The sequence below is a fragment of the Lycorma delicatula genome, chromosome 8, assembly GCF_047948215.1.
Source record: "Lycorma delicatula isolate Av1 chromosome 8, ASM4794821v1, whole genome shotgun sequence".
NCBI lineage: Eukaryota > Metazoa > Arthropoda > Insecta > Hemiptera > Fulgoridae > Lycorma > Lycorma delicatula.
Genome location: NC_134462.1, coordinates 84,515,874 through 84,538,436, shown reverse-complemented (window position 1 = coordinate 84,538,436; position 22,563 = coordinate 84,515,874). Strand labels below are relative to the sequence as shown.

Here is a 22,563-nt window from a genome sequence, read left to right as displayed (position 1 = left end):
ATTTCATTTGACTGACATCAAATATGCTGAACACAAGTAGAAAATCTATGGAGTTCTAAAAGTCATCACTGTACTCCTAGGAATGCAACTGGGGTACATAAATACTACTGCTTTTTATGTGTGTGGAACAGTAGGGATAGGAAATCGTATTATATTCAAGCATACTGGCCTGCAAGAAATCTTTAACTCTAGTGAAAAAAATGTTGTTACCAACCCACTTGTGGACCCAAAAGATGTTCTTTTTGCACCCGTTCATATAAAGCATAGTTTGATGAAAAATTTTGTCTAAAGCATGAACCAAAAAGCATTGAATTTAAATAACTTTATAACATTTACGTACTGCATATTTATGATGAATGATTTTATTTCAATTGTTTTGATTTGGGTGGGTGGATGGTGGGCAATTAGTGGCAGGAGGGTGGGCTTTTTTTATTGTTATTATTGAATTATTGTTTATCGTAAAAAAAAATTATAATCAGGGGTTAATAATTTTTAATAAATCAATATATTTAAATTAATAAAAAAAATATATGTATATGAGGTTGGATTCAAACTGATCTACCTTCTCCTTGTAAGATAAAAATATTTCATTAATTAAAATCCTATTTGGTCATAACTCTGGAACCAATAAAAATAAGTACCACTTATGATATGTCGTTGAAAAGCCCTCAATGAGGGCTTATTACTGCAGTTAAGAAAAAGTCCAAAATATATATAAATATAACTTTATATATATTATAAATATATATAAAGTTCAAAAAATTGATTTTGGGCCTTTTTGGGAACTTTTGGTTCTGTCAATTGCAATCAAAAGGGGAGGTGCATAATTAGATGTAGCGACAGTCTTAAATCCAAAATTTCAACATTCTTCGGCTAATCGTTTTTGAGTTATGCAAGAAACATATGTACATACATGCATATGTATGTACATACGTTACACTGAAACTAGTCAAAATGGTTTCAGGGATGGTCAAAATGGATATTTCCATTGAAATCTGAAAACTGAAATTTTTCAAGATTACAATACTTCCATTATGTTGTACAAGGAAGTGAAAAAAAAGGTTTTAGAATAAAGTATAAATGCTTCATAAGATAAAACATTAATACTAAAGAAGGTTCTTTAAATGTAGGTGCCTAAAAGTTGGTATTAAAATACTTACAAATTTTTAAAACTATTTCACTTAATTTTTCATGTTTTTAGTAAAAATATCAGGTTTTAATAATTGTTGTAGTCAGTTGGATTTACAACCCAGCAAAAGTAAGAAGACCAAGTCAGTTAAGCAGGTAACTAAAAATTAAAAAAATAAAAAATGAGTTAAAACATAAAGAAAATAAAAGTAAATAAAAAAGCATTAAAAGTAAAACCTTGAAACTAATCATCTACAGCAGGAAGGTAAACATCTTGACTGATAAAAAATTATAAAATTTACAAAAATTTATGTAAATAAAAAGAAACTACAAGTATTTCTTATCATTTAAAAAGTACCAACCTAGTAACTGATCTTCTAAACCTTGCATAGTAACAGTAAAATCAATAATGGAAGTTTTTGCACTGATTTCTGGAGAATATGCTGGATTTGGTAATTTTGTTGTAATGTACAGCATAAATCCTGGCATAACATCATTTTCTTTGTCACCAACTACAACCTATGAAAGAATAACAATAATTTTCATTAAAAATGTTGCAATCTACTTTTTTCCACTTTCCTAAAAGATGAATATATTTGTAATAATGTTGAAAACTAAAAAAAAAAAAAAAAAAAAAAAAAAAAAAAAATATGAAAACAGTATTAGATTCTTAAGAAAATCTGTAAACATTATACTGGCACTTATTCATTATATAAAAGGTTAATAAGCGGAAAAAACTTGACACTGATAAAGAACAGAACTACTGATGATATATAAAACAATACTCACTTTTTCAATTGAACCTGACTTTATAAAATTTTTTTCTAGAACATTATCTATGACTGGATCTAATTCTTCACCTACGTCTTCAATTAACAATGGTCTTCCAAGTGATAAACTGTCTTCAAGATGTGTCCGAAAGTATTTGTGATTTAATGATGTTATCTGCAGAAAACAATAATAACAAATACAGTACTAAAAAAGAAAAAAAAACATATTGTTTATTAGTATTTTTTTAGTTCTCGATTATTAAAAATGAAGGTTCTACTCCGGCAATACTTGTATTATTTGTACATCTATATTAAATCTGAAATTACTTAATTAACTGAGATGTTAAGACCCGCTCCCAATTAATAAAATATTATTATTTATAACCATTACTAGTTGAAGTATTCAATCTAATCTGGAGAATATTTGTTGAATTTAAGGAAATTAGAGTTTACTAAAAGAGAAATGTATTGTGTCAGCAGACTTATAGGAAAGGGGCAAATATTTCAAGAAATTAACCTCAATTTTTTATTAACAATGACTCAACAATATAAATAAATGATGGAAAGCGCTCATTACAAATATTCTATGAAAATTATAAAGTGTACAAATAAAAACTTTGTAAGTAAATCAAATTATGACATGTAAGAAATAAATAAAATACTAGAAATTAGAAACAATTAGATAGAGGGGAAAAGTTACCATGCTTATATGTTTTTAAATTACATTTATTTTTAGTATATTTTCATGTGTTTGCAGCTCAATCAGAATATTGAGAGACTGACAATTGAAAATGTTTAAATAATTACAATTTATTGCTTTAAAAACATAAGTAAAACAAGAAAAATCAATAACAACAATAATGACAATCGTAATAATAATAGTGAATAACAATAATAAAACAAATCATAAAAATGGTAATCACAACCACAATAATAATCAGAATAATAATTATGATAACAGCAAACAATAATAATAATAAATGCTAATAATAAACAAATATTAATCATATAAACAATAGTAATCACAACCACAATAATAATAATAAATGTCAATAATAAAATAAACAGTGATTACATACAAAACAGAATTTAAAATAATCATTAGGATTTATTCACAAGTAGATAAATAATGAAAGCCAAAATTCAGTCCCATTGACAAAACATATTAGCATGACTGCTAGTCTTAACACTTTTAATCACTAGTCTTGTATTAACAATAGTACAATAGATAAGACAGGTATAAAGTTCTTTCACTACAATTACCTTTGCTGCACACAAATAAAACTACCCTAACAATTTATGAATGAAATTTAGTACATTATCTTGTCTACTTATAGTCTAACAGTAACTCACCGAACCATTTCTCGTTTTCATGCACTGTCCACACTGGAATTACTTGTAACAGTACCTTAATTGCATTGAATGTGTACGCTAGAAATTCGCTTCTTCACTGACCTCCTCACAGAATACTCTCGTGGAGAGTTCTTGCAGAACTTTCCTCACACTCACATCATAACATCTCACTTAGACTGATATGCAGACTGACATCTCGCTGACCTCACATCTCGCAGATTGAGTGTAATGTCTCGCTTAGACTGATATCACAGAACTGATTTCAACTGGTCTTTCCTGGAGTATTTATACTCTTATCTTCTTTACCTGCCGGACCAGACCCAACTCGAACTGTGAGAATGATCGTCCACCCTCACACATTCCCATGAAATTCCTACCCTGGTCCGGTAACTCTTTTCACAGAAGAACATCTCTTTAGGTGTGTTAGTGGGCAATATTACAAAAGACGATTGTTAACAGACCTTGTTACTTTTACTAAAAGGGTTCCTTTTAGCCACTTTCTCAATACCTCCCATTATTATATTTTCTATTACTTTCTTCTTAATTGGTAGGAATCTGTTACTCAGGTTCATTATACTGGTCTTGTAATAATACCTTAATTTTACAAATCCAAATGTTTCAGAAATATGTCTTCATCAATGAAATCTTTACTAAAAATCTTACATTAGCTAATGAATCATAAAACATAGTTATAAAAATAAATGATAATAATAATGACTGAAAAGATGATAAATAATTTACCTGTAGTTCATTCAATGCTTCTTTGTTTTTAATCCACATTTTTCCTTGATTTTGAGGATCGACTAACAAAGGATAAGAACTTGATTTTGTAACAATCAAAGCATTTTGTACTGATAATTCATCATTGGGTAATCCTTGTAAAGTCCATTCTGAAACCTAGAAAATAAGTAAATTTTTTCTTTATCTAATAAAAAACATGTACTTTAATTTCATTAAAAGTATTAAGTTAATTAATTTGTTTGCTAATCAAAACTATTTTCATATCATTAAAGTTTAAATTATATTAAATATTTTCCTTTTTATTCAGAGAGTATTTATTGTTGTGGCCATTTCTTGGAGTCAACATTACATATTTTACAATCTTCACATGAATTCTCATCAGTTTCTTTTCTTTCCATTGTTGAGAACATCTAATTCTTCCATTTTACTTTAACCCTCCCTCGTTGCCTATAACCTGATGGCTTCCAACAAAACACCATCTGTGGCAATCTGTCCTCTTTCATCCTTATCAGATGGCCAACTGCTAGAGTTATTTTCTTTCAACTATCTTAGTTACTGTCATGTTAACATTCAATTTTGTGTAGCATTGTTATGCACCTGATCCAATCATGTCAATATACAACACATCAATAATTCACCTCCAAAACTCTAAGGTTATACTTATAACTTCTTTTAAAATCCATTCCTCAGCTTTATATGTCGCTCAACTCTCCAACAGTGCCTTGTATGTTGTCCTTTTCATAATGTCTCTTATTGCTGTTTACAACAAAAAACCATGAGATTTTATATTAAATATATCAGTAAAAAATTAGTTGCTGTAGTTTTGTTTAGAAAATACCTAAGAACAGCATGCTCATTATTCAAAAAAGAAGGTCTCTTGTAAAAAAAAAGCATCCATAATATTTAAAAAAATAAAAATAATAACCTGTAATCATTTAGTTCATAATCTTCCTTCAATCATTTCTTGTATGGCCTTCAGAGCTCTTACGAATAGAAAAATTCTACTTGTTACAATTAAAAATAAAGTAAAAAAGACATGCTACATTATGGTTTTCATTACAATAGATAAAAGATGGTGAAAGTTGCCTCCATACCTTAAAATATAGATTTTAAGGTATGTCGCAGGTTAGAGAATTAGTGAAAAAATGTTAAATAAGTGCATTCTGTATAAAATACATACGGTCCATATTAGTTCTACACAAAATTGTAGATTCTATTCGTTTGTAACGATTTATTCCACTACATCCTAAACCATTCCCTAGAGATATAATTCTGTTATGTTCTAATATAAACAAATATATTATTCCAACAGCAGCTGAATGTATTTATAATAAACTAGTTCTGTGGATCATCAAGGTTAAATAAAAGTTCATAGCAGTTTCCACTGATATTAATCAATCTGTTAAAATCTATCATATTAATAATTTTAAAGTTACCAATTATTATTGGAATCAGATATGTTTTAAAATGTATCAACAAAAGAGTACTTACATTTTGCTCATTAATATTATATTAGACCAAAGCAAATCAAAAGGAATTAAATTAAGAAAAAAGAACTAACAAGAGTTATCTACTTACATTTGCAGAATCAACCAGCATGTTGGTGATATTTAAGTTAGCAGTAAAAGGAATGCATCTTGTTTTTAAGATAATCATCCAACTTTTAACTAATCCTGCACGAAATTCTTGATTATACGGACCACAATATGAAAGAAATCCTGTTGCCAATACTACATCACCTACAAGCCTAAATAATATTTTATGATTACATTTATAATGTTACAATTCTACATAAAAAACAAAATCACTTGAAAAATAAACTAATGAAAATTTTTTTTTACCAAATAAATACCTCAACACTGGATCAGTAATTTTAATTCTTTTGCTAATTTTTGCTAACCTAATGATTTTAAGTGTGACAAAATATCTTTGTTTAAATCTGCTCTATTGCTATAAATAAGTAAATAAATAAATAAATCTTTTATTCTGATCGTACGAGGTGTGTGAGAAAACTAATGAGACTGACTTTTTACTTACAAAAGTTTTTATTTTTTTCAAACAACATATTATCCCCTTCAAAGTAGTTCCCTTGGGCAGTTATACAACGGCGGAGTCATTGTTCCCACTCCTGGTAGCAGTGCTGGAAGGCTTCAACTGGTAGGGCTTTTAACTGCTCAGTCACAGTCTTTTGAATGTTCTCCAGAGTTCCAAAATGATAACCTTTTAAGACATGTTTCAATTTCGGGAAAAGGAAAAAGTAACAAGGACTCAAATCAGGGAATAGGGGGGTTGAGGAACAGTAGGAATGTGTTTTGAGGTAAAAAATTCTGTGATGGAAATGGCCGCGTGACACGGGGCATTGCCATAAAATTGTCACAAACCTTTCGTATGTCCAAATTGTCTGTCAAAATTTGATGTATGGTGAAAGTGTTAAAATTTAACTGTTCACTTGTCATCCTTATTATTAAACGACGGTCTGATCTCACAAGAACCCTCACATGCTCAACGATTTCATCAGAGTTTGAAGTTGAAAGTTTCACTGAGCAAGGTTGATCTTCAACGTGTTCTTGGCCTTCAAAAATTGATTTGTGCCAGCGGAAAACTTGTGATCTTGATAAGCAATGTTCCCCATAGGCCTGTTTCAAATTTTCAAAGGTCACACTTGTGGATTCCCCAAGTTTAACACAAAACTTGATTGCACAATGTTGCTCTAAATTTCGATACTCCATTTTCATAACACATCAAAAACACGACTTTACTGATGGAGCTGTCAAAAATAATGTGTTGGCTGAATGGAGTTGAAACTTGTACTGAGCATGTGGAAAGGATGAACAAACCGGTCTAGTACAGACCAGTAGACACAGTGTTGCCAGATCGCTTGCTGTGTTACCAATCTCATTACTTTTCTCACACACCTCATATATAAGTACGCAATGTAGATCATGCTTTTATAATAACAATTGTAAATGTAAAAACAAATTAAGATTAGAAACAGATGTGAATAAAGACCATATTAATTAATTTAAATACAAACACATGAAGTAATGTAAAGGTAAATATGTTAAATATAAAAAAATTATTCCAAAATAATTCACAATTCAAAAAAAAGCTGCTGAAAAATGCAGAAAATTCAGGGTTTTTATTTTTACTTACTTCTTACTTCTTCAGTCCTGATCATTACTTCCTCAAGCCTCATTCTATCCATCTTAGTTTCTCCAAATCCACATCTCAAAGTCCTCAATCTAGTACCTTTTCCCTCTTCTTCATTGTCCATGCTACCCCATACAGCATACAGTCCATACAGCATATACTTCATACAGTTGACTTACACTTGACACTCCGTACATAGCATTTGGATAACCTCAATTTTAACTTTAAGTCCATACTTTTACCACATAATAGTTTCCTCTTCTTAATGAAGGCTTCCTTTGACATTTCTATCCTTTCTTGTATTTCAATTTTGCTCTTCCAATCCGATATTTGGGAACAATGGTGAAACATTGTTCCCAAATATCGGCAATTTTTTACTTTTTATGTTCTTCGTTCACTTGCCTTACTTCTTTGTTGTTTACTTCTGTTTACTACTATTGTATATTCTTCTGTTTACTATACTATCTCTTTACTACTATCTTCTTTGTTGTTTACTTCTAATGCTTTAGATTTTCCTATATTTATTTTCATTCCATACTCTTTCATTCCTTTCTTCAGAGCTGTTAACAATCTTTGAAGCACTTGTGTGCCATCAGCTAAATTACTATATTAGAAAATCTTATACATTTTATTGTATTTTTGCCTCCTATACTTATTCTTTTTTCTCTTTCTTCTACGACAAAAGAAAATGCATGAGATTAAACTTGGTGGGAGAAGACAAGACCAAAAGAAGATCAAGAGGGGGGGATTAAGGTGGAAGGATGCTTGTGGGAGAAAGGAATACTAGAAGGAAGTTGTGGGGATAGAAGTGATACGAGGATAAGAAGCAATGAAGGATTTTATGTTTCAAATAACCTCAACCAGAGGCTGAAACTGTGCATAGTGCATGATGACTAAACAAAGAATAAAGATTATCTAATGAACAAGTACAATATTATATGATCATTTTAATATGGATATCAGATACATATAAGTATTTGTGGATATTAGATAAATTAAATGCCAGTTACAGATTTTTAACCTCTAAAAATCTGGTATTGGCAACAATTAAAAATAAAAATTTGAAAAAGAAAATAATTCCATATAGATAAATAAATAAACAAGGGAACCCCTAACACATTTAAATAATTATGTAATACATATTAATTATTTAAGTGGTCTATTTTAATTATTTCCAAATAATTTATGACAAAAAATAATGAAAGTAAGTGACAAAAATTTAAGTTTATTTTAAAATTTAACTATTTGTGTATCAATGATTACCTGCCCAATTGTTTTTTGAATTCTTTACTTTGTTGTGTCCATCTAATTTTTTCACCACCTAAACCATTAATAAGAGCAGTTGCTGCCGTCATTTTACGAATACAAACATTAGCAGCATCTGTTAATCTTTGTTTCTCAGACACAGCAGCATCATATTGAGCTTTAACTTGATTAAGAGCTTGTTCACGATCTGCTAATTCTTGTTCAGCGTTAGCTAGATCATCCATAGCAACTTTCAATCTAGCTTCTTGCAGTGTCAAGTTTGCCTATAAAACAAGGAAGTTTATTTTTTCACTAACAAATTTCAAGATTCTAACTATATTATAACAAAAAGGAAAACCAAACAAAACAAATATTTACAATATGATTATAAATTTTCTGAAATGTCATGAGTAAGAAAGAATAAGTATGTGCATAAGTTTGTACGTGCTACTCTACTAAACATTGCTGTTTGTAACACACAACAACAACAATATACACACACACACACACACACACAACAGATAAAATTTTTATTTTGGACCATTGTATAGAGTGTCTAACTTAAAAGAGGCCTTGTCACTCAGTAGTTAATACTAAATGCATATTTTTGTTAAATGTATATATTGGTGTGAGATGAATAAAATAATGTAAAAGATGTTGGTACAATTGGAGCTGCAGCTGGAGTGGACTGTTTATTGCCTGCATATTACATTTGAGTATTGCCAGTCTGTGTTGAGTATTGGATTTTGAACAAGGTTGTGTAATCATGTGTTTGTTAAAATGTGGTTGATTGTTGAAGAACGTGCATTCATGATGGAAACTTATTTAGGGATGAAATTTTATGTTGTGTGTTGGCGAAAGTTCAGGGAGAAATTTGAAAAGGAATCACCAATGAAAAGTGTTATGATATTATAAAAAGTTTAAATGTTAAAAGTTAGTTAAAAAATTTTGTAAAAGAGGTACAGTGTTAGACTAGAGATGTGCCCAACACAGGTCAGTTTTAACGACGCAGAACATTAAAGTGGCAGTTAGAAGATCTACTCATAAATCTTTGCAGAAATTAAGCCAGGAAAAGAACATTTCACTAGGTCCAGCCCACAATGCAGTGAGGAGATTGCTGAAATGTTATCTATATTGAATACAGGTTTTCCATCAGCTAAAATGCTGATTGTGCTAAAAAGGTCAACGGTTCTAGAATTTCATTAGAGGCAATGATGGAATTTTAGAGTGTTTTTAAAGGGCAGTTTAAAGTATTTTTCACAAATGAAGTGTGGTTTCATCTTGGTGGGTATGTTAATAGTCACCCACTGGGTTGGTCTAGTGGTGAACGCGTCTTCCCAAATCAGCTGATTTGGAAGTCGAGAGTTCCAGTGTTCAAGTCCTCGTAAAGCCAGCTATTTTTACACGGATTTGAATACTAGATCGTGGATACCGGTGTTCTTTGGTGGTTGGGTTTCAATTAACCACACATCTCTGGTATGGTCGAACTGAAAATGTACAAGACTACACTTCATTCACACTCATACATATCATCCTCATTCATCCTCTGAAGTATTATCTAAACGGTTGTTACCGGAGGCTAAACAGGAAAAAGAAGAGAGGTATGTTAATAGTCAGACCTGTTAATGTGGACCTGGGGAACTGAAAACCCTCACATTTTCTTTGAACCTACTATACCTACAAAAAATAGGCACTGGTGTACAGTTTCAAAGTGATGAATAATAGGACCCTTGATTTTTGAAAAACTAAGGATGCTGCCATCTAACAAGAAATTATCCAACAGTTCATAGCCTTACTACAAGAGAATGGGTGTGACTGCCGATTACAATTGGACAGCAGCAACCTGTCTGTTATACACCTCACTCTACTATGGAGATGCTAGAGGGATTTTTTGGTGAAAGGATCATTTATAAAGGATTGTTGCCACCAAATTCCCTGATCTGATTAGTGAATTAAACTTCTTTCTGTAGTGTTACTTAAAAAATTAATTTAATTAATTTTAAAAATATAATTTAATTTTTCTTTTCATGTTACTAATATATATTCTGAATATGAGCCAAATCAGATCATAAATACAATTTTTTGAAGTATCTCGATCCCAGCTTAGCCTAGTGGGTCCAAACTAATTCGGAAACCTTCGGCATGCGCACAACTCACCAATTGGATGAATGGCACGCATGCAGGCCAAACAAACAAACGTTCATTTATATGTGTATATATATATATATATATATATATATATATAAAATAATAAAAAATCTAGTTTTTATTCTTAATTATGTAAATTAATTACAGAGTATAAATATGGCTCTTTGCAGATTCTTTTAAATGCATTATTTCTTAAGTATCTACAGATGATGATTATTTAACAATCGAAATTGGCATTTAGTTTCAGATTTCTAATCAAAATTTATCATAAACTACTTCTGAGTATTTTATTGCTTTGCAGTTTTTGTAAATAACAATTTAGTATTACTCTTTTTACATAAGTAAGCATTTATTCTAAAAGTTCAGAAATTCAATTTTTATTTTTTTCATGGTCTACTATACTACATCAGGATTACAACATAACTTTGTAGATAAGGCAAAAACTTATTTAAAAAAAAAAAATTTTTAAAGTAATCTTAACACAAAATAATTCTTACTTTCAATGGTAAAACTTCTTTATTGACACTATGAAAGAAAGCCATAGCTTTAGTCCATGATAAAAGACCAGCAACATCTCCACAAACTCTTTTAGCTGTGTCCATATTATAATCTTCCATTTCAAAATATGGCTGAAGAAGTTCAACCATCTCATTATTGATTATATCTTTAGGATAATTTTGCAACTGCAGTAAAAATGTTGTACTTGCCATCATCTGAAAAATTAAAAGAAAATGTATTTATAAAGGATTATGTTAAGAAACTAGTGTTTCACAAATGATACTCTTAAAAATAATATATATTTAAATATATTCACAATACAAGAAACAACTTTGGTTTTTATTTCCATAATTTTTAAAAAGCATCTGCTGCATTATAAAAAAGTTTAAGACCACCTTGTTATGGTACTCAGTTAACATTCACTCATAAAACTAATATTTTAACAAAAGGAATAAGATAACTGATCACAACTGATTAAGTAGTAGGCTTCCCTTTTTTTGAAAAATTCATTTAATATGTTATTAAATTCATTTATTTAATATATTTAATTAGTATTTATTTAGATGAATTGAAAGTTGGCTAACTTTTAGTATCTTAGCATTGCTCTTTGTAAAATAATAGTCTACTGTGAGGGAATTATGGACTAATGATTACATATATTAAAACTCAAAGAAATATTAATTAGATCCAAAATTCAACAATAATGAAAAAAGTAGTGAAAAAAGAGATGAATTGGTAATGAAATGAAAGGATTGAGATGAGGGCAGAATCAATACATATAAATGTTTATGCGAAGTAATACAATTTGAAGTTAAATAAGTACAACTAAGCAGTAAAAATGAAGAAGAAACAATTGTTTTGTTCATTATTATCATTTTTAATATCTTTTTTCTCTCCACAACCCGGAGGTTGGTGGGTCTACAGTTCCTTCTTCTCTAGAACCAGTCTCTTGACTTCCCTGTGTAATCTTCCTGCCTTTACTTCATCCATAAACTCTTTTAATAATGCGTAATACAAACTTAAGTAATCAGAAAATTAATGAAGTATGGGATAAATGAATCTTACATACAAAAAACTAAGCAAAAGCAAACTGCTAAAAAAGTTACTGATAGCTACATAATTTATCAGTTGAAGCTATTGTTTATAAGCAATCTGTTTTACTAACGCAATCAATTTTTATTAATCTTGACTTCGGATGTATGCTCATGTTACAATTTAATGCATAAGCAAGATCAAATACAAAGAGCAACTAGTTTCTCCAAGTCAATGGCAGAAGGGAAAAGAATTGAGGAAGAAGAAAGATAAAGATATTAGTATTTTAAAAATGGATAGATAATATGAAGAAATGAAATGTTAATTTTGGGATCAAGAAAAGTGCAGATGGAAAATGTGAACTTGATTCCATGGAAAATACCAGTGATGACAGAGTAATTCACCTTTTCAGAATACTAAAAGTTCTCTACTCTAAATGCAACTATAGAAAATCCCACGAACAAGCTACGAACTTAAGTGGTAAATTAATTGTCCTATGAAAAAAATAAAAAAGACTATAGAGTTTCACAAAAACTATAGTTTTTTGAAAATATATATTTACACTGAATATATATATAAAAAACTAATAATTTTTCATGATGTCTAATTTAAATTAACTGAATTTACTTTAAGTAAGATTATTCTTTTAACTTATATTAATGCTTTCATAAAACTTTCAATTATACTTGGAGATGAGAATATTATGTCATCTTCAATGAGTTAGTGCAATTTGTCGAATGTCTCTGAGGATGGCTATGACTTTATAATCAATTTTTTTAATTAAACATTAAAATAATATATGCAACACTCAGAAATTAGAAAGAAGTTTACTAACAAGTTAAACAAATGTACAACATCATTATGTTCATTCTTGCTCTATAAAATAATATGAGAAAGAAAATCGTAAATCCTATATAATGTTGGTATGGCAAAGAAATTAAACTACAATCAAATTAAAGCATGTTACTTTATAGTTCTGCTGCAAGTCATTAAAAAAATACAAATTTCTCATAAACTAAACTATGAACTAAGTGGATTAGAATAAAATGAAAACTTACTTTGAGAGATTCTGCCCAAGATGGTTTTGGGCAAGGAGCAGCTGTATCAGCAATAACAGCATGCAATTTTCGTTGAAATAAAATTATTACACAGTCCATAATTCGCATAATTAGATGAGGAGGTCTTCCAAGCTTTCTGACAGTTGCTATTGATAGAAAAAAAAATTATCAAAATATTTGGCTCTCTGAAACATACTTCTGATGATAATACAAAAGATAAAAATTATTTTTTCTGATAGGCTGAAAATATAATAAAAATAAGAAGGGAAGGGAAGTCAGTTAGTTCTTTGTTGCAGATTATGAAGGGTCATTAATAAAATATGTTACATATATATGTAGCTGATCCCTGATCTTGTAAGAAATGACAGTTCTCCTCAATATGTAGATACTAAATGTATACATATAATTAGAAAAATAGTTGACAATCAGGAATAATTAGTACTGCGAGCTTACTTCCAAATTAAAAAAAAAAAAAATTAAATTTGAAAAGCTCAAGTGAATCAATTATGATAAAAGTGAAAACACTGTCTTAAAATAACTGTTAATTTTGTTATTAATAATAAATTTCTTCTATTGAGTAGAAACACATCCTGCTTTTCAGCTGGCTTGGCATGTTAATATGATATGAGTATAATTTAGTGATGTTTGAGTACAGGTTAGTGAAGAAGGGAATTGGAAACTACTTCATTTTTCACATAACTTTGTATACCTGGCATTTAATGTTGTTATTCTTGGGAATAGCTATGCCATTTTTGGAAGTGATTTTGAACAATGCCAGGTTGCCTACTATACCCACCGGGTTGGTCTAGTGGTGAACGCGTCTTCCCAAATCAGCTGATTTGGAAAGCCGAGAGTTCCAGCGTCAAGTCCTAGAAAAGCCAGTTATTTTTACATGGATTTGAATGCTAGATCATGGATACTGGTGTTCTTTGGTGGTTGGGTTTCAATTAACCACACATCTCAGGATTGGTTGAACTGAGAATGTACAAGACTACACTTCATTTACACTTATACATATCATCCTCTGAAGTATTATCTGAACGGTAGTTACCGGAGGCTAAACAGGAAAAAGCAAGGTTGCCTACTATACCCACCAGGTTGGTATAGTGGTGAACTCTTCATCGCAAATCAGCTGATTTTGAAGTCGACAGTTCTTAGGTTCAAACCTAGTTACTAGTAAGGCAGTTACTTTTACATAGATTTGAATACTAGATCGTGGATACCAGTGTTATTTGGTGGTTGGGTTTCAATTAACCACATATCTCATCTCAGCAATGGTCGACCTGATTCTGTACAAGACTACACTTCATTGAAAAGTGAAGTGTAGTCAAATATGGATATGTACAAATTTAGATTCATACATATCCTCTGGAGTAATACCTTATGGTGGTTCCAGAGGCTAAACAGAAAAAAGAGAGGGAGAGAGAGAGGGGTTGCCTACAATGGCATCTCACATACGTATGTGTAATTAAGAAATTCCTGTGATAGGATTTTTAATTTTTTTTCACTAGTTTAGAATGAAAAACTATTTATGCAGCATTATGAGGGTCATTCAATAATTAAACAGAGAAACATTTTTTGTGAAGGAAACACTTAATGCAGGCAACTGAAACTTTTCTAAGTGGTATTTGGCAACCGTGCGAAGAGTGTTAGTCAGCTATTTAATATTTACGTAAACATAACCTCTAAAGTCTTAATTATGATGGTGTGTCTGCTTGAAGAAAGTACTTTTGATGAACAGTGTTCTGTGATCTGATTCTTACTTTCAGAAAGTGTACAACCATCAGAAATATTCTCTCAGATGAACAAACAATATAACAGTTGTTGCATGACCCGTTTGAGTTTTTACACTTGGGTGGGAAAGTTTAAAAGTGGCTGCAAAAGCACGACCAACGAGCACTGCTCTGGGCGTAACCCCTGATTTGGTTTACAAACTTGATGTTTTGGGATCACTGGAAAACCAGCTTGCATCTGGTGGTGCTCAAAAACACCTAATTTTGTCTTTCTAACATGTCCCTTTCAAGTTACAAATGAAAACTTTGTAAATGAACTCAAAAACTCAGTTTTTTTGCCTGTAACTCTGTTCTTGTCAACTGATTTGGTTGAAAATCAATAAGGCCTGTCCCCAATAGGTTTACATCACCCGACTAAGTTTTGTCAAAATTGGTTAAGATTTGCATCTGGTAGAGTTCACAATAAAATCTTATACATACATGCTTACATATGTACTCATATATAATAGCTGCAGAATTATATTCAGGAGACTCCAAAACGTAAAGGAAAGTTGGTCCCCCCTCTCAGTGACAATCCTTTAGAAAATCTGACCAGGCACAGTAGTAATTTCTAAAAATTCTTTGGAAATCCAATAAAAATTATATATTGCAACGAGTAAGTTTAAAGTGATGAGATTTGCAATAATTTTATGATTGAATCATTAAGATTGAAAATTATACAGATCTACTGATATTGAATAACAAGAGAAACTAAATTTTTTCAATATGACATTTTATAAACAAATTTCATTATTCTTTCAATTGCTTTTGTAGCTGTCTTCACTTTTGCAACTACTCTATTAATGCCAATATCATTTATTTGTCTGTCAAATTTTTTCAAAGAACATTAAAATGTAATTGAAAAAGATGAGTTGAGTTATGCTTTTTTGTTCATAATATTGTTGTTTTAATAATGTTAAGTATGTTCAAATATAAACCGTTTTTTTGTGTATGTAAAATAGCAAGGTTGTTGTTAATGTTAGTGGATTTGTGATTTACTTCAACGGTGTTTGGCAGAAGTTGTTATGGAGTGTTTTATATTCTTATTGATCCTTGTTCGAAGCTGTGTCAAATTTTTCCAAAAGTCTACTTCTCTGAAATATTTAGATTTAACTGCTTTGTTCATATAATGTTTGTATTAGACAAACAAATATAAAATGAACACATAAAAATACTTCATAACATCTGAAAATTATCTCACACAAGCAAATCCAGAAATCTATCAACATTAACAACTTTAATGTTCTATATAAACACATAAAAGGACTCATTTTAACAAGTTTGACCATAATGGAATTTAGAAAATATAATTTCCTTAAATGAACAGACATAATTCAAACTTAATTGACTTTTTATACATTTTCTAATTATGAAAAAAAATTTCATAATTAAAGAAAGAATCCACCATAAGTAACTATGGCTTATGATATAATAGAAAACAATAAACAGGTAACAATAACTGATAAACATCAGTACAATAGTTACTGAAAATGGCAACTGAAAGTGTTATAATGTATGTGTAAAAAAATGTTTTATTAAAATAAATTTGGTTTATTTGGTTAAAACAAATTAATGGTTTGATAGTGAGTGAATATTAATATCTGAAATAAATTAAAAACAGCCTTAAGTAATAGATAGAGCTTAGGTTCAGATTCAAGAAAGTTACAAAAGTACTGTTTGAATTTGAATTCTCATGATTGTTCGTAATGTTAAGTAAATTGTAATGATAAAGTATGTTTAACAATAACAATAGTATGTTTAACAATGTATGTTTATCAATAAATATGTTTAACCATTGTAAGAAAACGTTTTACTGACCAATATGTGCAGGTTTTATGGTATTCAGAGCAGCTTCAGCTTCCTCAAGAGCAGGCTTAGCAGCTTCTAATTTTTCTTCTGCAAGAGCTTTTTCTTTGGCAATACAATCAACTAAAGCTTCAGCTTTCTCTTTTACTTTCATAACTTGATTTTTTACCATTTCAGCTTGCATAGCTCTTTCTGTTACTTCAGTAAGTACTGTTTCTGCTTTTTGTGATGCGAGTGCTAATTCCTGTTCCATTACTGCAAGTTCTTTTTTCAGTATTTCTACTGAACATGATGCTTCTTCAAGTTTAGCTAAACCTGTATCCATTCTTTTAGCTCCTTCACCAAGCTCTTTTTGTTTCTGTTGATAAATATTTTTGTATCCTCCGATAAAATTGAGATAAGATTTTGGTGTCACATGTGTTGCACGACGAAATCTAAACAAAGTAATTAATGGTTATAATATATACTTATAAAGATAAAATTTAAATGTAAATTGGATAGAACAGAAGTTTTTCCATATGAAGGATACATTTGTAACAATATTTTAAGAAATAGTATTTTAAATACTGAGCAGGTCTCCAACCCCCCTATTGGTGGAATTGATCTTTATTGACTTCCTTGTTGAAGATGCATTTCAAGAAAAATTTCAAGCAACATAAATTAAAGAGAATAAAATTTGAGTCTCCTATTATCTAGAAGTGGTGATGTAACTTCTTAACAGAAGGAGTACATTTATTTGTTGCTTTACATTATCTGACCCAGTTTTTCTTAAATCTGTAAATTATGTAAATCAACTGAGATAAGAAAGGCATTAATCAATGTTATCTTTTTGAAGGTAATAGCATTCATTATACAGCCAAGCTCTGGTTATAAGCAGAAGGAAGGAGTCACTTGCAGAGCTGAACATTTTATTCATTACAGTAGATATGGCTAAGTGAAGAAGGTAATAAGAAACCACTTCAGTTCTTACCTTCTTTAGTAAGCCTAGTATGGAATGCTTATCATTTTGAAAATGAATATGTAAATCCTAGGGGTGACCTGTTTCATTTCACCTATAACTTTTTTTGTAATGAAACTTTACAGATATATAAATTTGGAACATTTCATAATTTACTTGCTAAGGATAAATTGGAGAAAAACATTTCCAGAGGTAAAAAAAACTTCTGATAAGACTTCTATTACTTTGAAGTATTATGTTTATCTCTTGGTGATTCTCTTGTAATTTAATGCCTCTAATAATTTAATGTCAAAAAATCACAGTGTTGTGTATTTTATAATATAAGAGGGATGTTAAAAAAGTAACATCTATTTTTGCTTACAACATTTATTTCATATCAAATACAGAAATTAACTGAAAAAAAAGTAAATCTATGTATTTTTTTCACTTTTCTGTGTAATTACTGAAATTGGTTAATCACTGAACATAGAAATAAATGAGCTTATCAAACGCCTCTGGAAAAGTTTCTTTCCAATTCTTGTATGAATGATTTGATAGTCTATTTCGGTTCTTAATCATTGGAAAAGCGTATTCATTAGAGATTTTCTTTAAAATTTTCAAAGAAGTGAAATTCAATAGGGATGAAGTCTGGTGAACAAGTCATGATATAACTCGTAATAGCATGAGTATTACTACATAACTCAGCTTGATAATACTTTGATATTATTTCAAAAGAGAGGCACTGGTTTCTGTGATATGTCGGTGCACATTTTTTACTGGAAAACAATTGTGTAAGAAAATCTACCAGAGCTTTTTTTTAATTCTTGACAAAGATTTCTGAGTTTCCATATAATAATCAGCAGCGATAGTCATTTCTCACTCTCAAAAGTCAACAAGAAACATTAATGCTGCATGAAATATTACTGATTATTTTTCAGGAGGCTGGGTTTTAATCATATAACTCATCAAATATGGGTGATTGCCAATTGCTGAATATCTCACACCAATAACCCATTTCATACGTCTGGTATTACATTTGAACTAATATTTCAAGAATTTTTGCAAGATTTTGTATTTCTTGGCCAATAAAAAAACAAATAAAAGAATGCAACTCTTTTTAGATTTAATTATAGAAGATGCTCTAATGTGTTGTCATCCTGGATGAGAAAACTCAAAGTGGGACCATTTGAGATAAATGGAATCACATTTTCCTTATTATTTGGCCAAAGTAATATTTATTGTGGCAGATTTAAAATAGGATTAATTTTTGAATATTCTTTACATATATAATAAATCATTATTGAAATAAGAGTCATCAAGCATTGGCAATCGTTATAGTTAGTAAAAAAAAACCAAATATGTAATATTATCAGTGCTGATTTAGATGATAATTAATTAATTTAATTAAAAGAAAAATCATAATAAACTGTTTACTTACCTTTGAAAATATTCAGCAGATGTTGTCGTAACCACGTCTTGAATGCAACCTAGTGCATTAACCAGTTCTGATTTTACTTCTTTAGTGCACTCTATTTCAAAATCTGCCAGAAAATGTTTAGCAACAGAAACTAATGCATCTTTGGGCCAAGGCTGGAACCAGTCTATTGTACAACCAGATACTAAAGCTGGAAAACGCAATGCTCTATTTCTGAATTTCTCACCAACCTATTATTTAAAAAAATTCAAATTTTTACTAAGAATAAAAATGTATGATTTAAAATGTACATTTTTATCATAATTTGAAATTATACAGATGATCTTTTTTTAAATAAATAAATATAGATCTAACTTTTCTGAACATGAGAGGTAAACGGTGATTTGTTAAATTCTAATTTAAAATTGTACTTTTACTGAAGGCGTGCATACCTTAGTAAACATTTTGTCTTGAGTACAAGTTTTCAGTTATCATCAAATTGATTTTAAAATGAAGAAATGTGTTCTGTTTTAAATAAGAGATTACCTGAAATCTCACTGCTGATAAATGATCTACATTTTTCTAAACTTAACAGTCCTAGAAGCGAGAGTGTGGCCATGTTTAGGATAAAAACTGACCATTACTGTTTTGGTGCCCATCTGCACTAAATAAATATGTATCCTTCATCTAGATGTGTCATTTGTAAGGCAGAAAATAATGTTATGAACTGAAAGCATTTAGTGAAAGAATGAGTTTTTGCCAAGTAATATTTACCATGCGTTCCTTAAACATTACAGCTATAAAACAAATTTTCTATCTGTAAAAAAATGATAGTTTCTACATATCGTAAGTAGGAAATAAAACAGATTATAATAAAATAGATTAAAAAGAAAATAGATGCTTTGCTTAAGATTAGAGATTAGAACCACATATTTTCTTAGAAATAAAAGTATCTGATGCAAACATTAGGTATGCATTGTAGGGAGTTATTTTCTGTTATTGAATCCCCCATAGTTAATTAAAAAATTAATTCACTGAAAGTGTTTTTTTTAAGCAAAAAATGTGGTCTAATTATTATCACTAAAAAAAAAAAAATGTTATGTTTTTACTATTAAAATAAAACAAAAAAATGGTATACTCAAGCTTACTTATGATTAGAGTGGTGATATAACAAAATAGTTTGGTAGAATACAGCTATAAATACTTGAATGAATACTTACAGGAGAAAAGCAGAAAACAACATGTAAGTTTTGACAGGTCCTTATAAGAAAATGTTCCATTACGTTTTCATGAGTTAGTGTTTTTTTAGGATTTTCTCTTTTCATGATTGGTGTCAATTCAGAAATTATTTCTTGTTGCTCATCTTTTGTAAAAAGATTGGATATCACACCTAAAATAAGAGTAAAAATATAATAGATTAAAAATTTAATATTAACATAGCAAAATTTCTCACAAATGATGCTTTGAATAGCTTAAAATAAACGACTCTGAGGACTTGAAACTTAAGAGGGATTTCATTCTTCAATTGAACAGGGAATTGTTCAATAATACTTTACATGACCAATTTATAATGAGTATTAAAATAAAAAAAAAACCTCGTAAAAATGTGAAATACCATGTGCAATTTGGTTCTTTATGGCAAAAAAACAAATTCATAGAGTTTTTATAATTTTTTTAATCTAATGAAAACCCATACAAGTTAATCAGCAAAATTATTCAGTTCTACAAGAATTTTGCTTCTTAATTTTTTTACCAACACTTAAAATTTTTATTCAGTTGTATTCATACTATTAATTAAGTCATTAATTAGATCTGGGTGCAACAAACCCTTAGATAATGTCTGATATCAAAACTCTAGTAAATTAATGTACAAAAGTTTTCATGATATATAATTATATGATGATATCAATTACACAATATATATATATATATATATATATTGCATAATTGATTAATTACACAATATATATTGTGTAATTAATCTATCACAATATATATTGTGTAATTAATCTAGGCTGTTTATCTAGCTATAATTTAATGTTTGAATACTATATTGTGAATACTGGTGTTCTTTTGTGGTTGGGTTTCAATTAACCACACATCTCAGGAATGGTCGAACTGAGACTGTACAAGACTGCACTTCATTTAGACTCATACATATCATCCTCATTCATTCTTTGAAGTAATATCTGAATGGTAATTCCCGGAGGCTAAACAGGAAAAAGAAAGAAAAGCTATAATTTAATAAATTTTTCTATAGTCTAATTTAAAAAAAAATTTAAAACAGACCTTATAATTATATGAAAAACCTAAGTTTATTTTATTAGTATTTTTTTTTAATTTATTGAATTACCAAAATATATGAAAATACATGAGTTTTGAAGTAAAATATTGTTTTATATCTTTGTATTTTTATCTTATACATACATATAAGACTGATATCATAAAGAAAATTTAGGTTATTAGGAAGGAAATTTAATATTTTTGGTAAAGAAGAAATATAATTTTTAGATGACTTCAACAAGCAAATAGAAAAAAAATCATTATTTGGAAAAATAAAAGACTGGTTGTTTGTTATGGAAGTGGAGATAAAGATACAATAATATGCATTTAACAGATGGTCATTTTATGTAATATTCTGTTCAATGGAGTCATTTTTTTAAGTTACAAATCAATAATAATAAAACAGCAATAAAAATATCAGATCATAGGGATATGATACTAACAGTAATTAACTCACTTTATAAAATAAATAATTATATTTTTTCCTTCTTTTTACCTATTATAATAATTGTCAATGGTCTTGAGGGATCGCGATAATCCCCAAACATTGGTTTAAAGAAGACTAATAAGTAACTACTCAAAGTGAATGTTGAATGATTACTTTGAGAATTATATCTTAGTTGACTAATTTATCAGCATCTTTAAAAAAAGATAGCACAAACTGAGAAGGAAGAGAACTATCAAGAGGAAGTTGCATTGATCAGATTATGTATTTTTTAAGAAAATGAAAAATAAATGTGTGTGGTTATTAGGACTTGAAAAATGTCTTAAAATTTATTGACCTAAAACAAAAATTTATGTGAAAATTAGCTATTTTTCCAAATTTTAAATGAAACTGATTAGTAATCAGTTTTCTAAAGTTTTTATTAACCTTTTCAAAAATAATTATAACTGAAGTTATAGAGACTATTAATATTATCATTGTTCATTTATTTTTAATATTTATTCAGTTTTAAATATATAATCTAACCAAGCCAAGAATTTTTACAATCACTGATAATTTGCACCATTATGTATAATCACTGTACTGCCCAAGGAAATTACAAGGTAAGCAAATCTTAACATTTTTCCATCACTGATGTAAACAGTAACTCATGAGTAGATTAAAATAAGTCCACTACTTTTGTTAAAAATTTGCATTAATTACTGTGACATTTGATTCACAATCTATGTTGTATGTTATTAATGAATTCTACGTGACCTGATATACTCATTGATGACATCCAAT

The 22,563-nt window shown here is 29.3% G+C and overlaps 1 protein-coding gene across 1 annotated transcript in view; it reads right to left on the bottom strand.

The window, feature by feature from the left end:
* Positions 1-22,563, bottom strand: part of Dhc1 (dynein axonemal heavy chain 1) — a 224,683-nt gene that overhangs the window by 37,344 nt on the left and 164,776 nt on the right. The window contains exons 55-64 of the mRNA XM_075372596.1: positions 20,273-20,442; positions 19,077-19,303; positions 16,714-17,135; positions 13,124-13,269; positions 11,033-11,248; positions 8,406-8,671; positions 5,571-5,739; positions 3,993-4,148; positions 1,918-2,073; positions 1,491-1,647 (exon numbers count right to left, since the gene is read on the bottom strand). Of these exons, the coding sequence (XP_075228711.1) occupies positions 1,491-1,647; positions 1,918-2,073; positions 3,993-4,148; positions 5,571-5,739; positions 8,406-8,671; positions 11,033-11,248; positions 13,124-13,269; positions 16,714-17,135; positions 19,077-19,303; positions 20,273-20,442 (2,085 nt within the window). The remainder of the gene's footprint in view (positions 1-1,490; positions 1,648-1,917; positions 2,074-3,992; positions 4,149-5,570; positions 5,740-8,405; positions 8,672-11,032; positions 11,249-13,123; positions 13,270-16,713; positions 17,136-19,076; positions 19,304-20,272; positions 20,443-22,563) is intronic.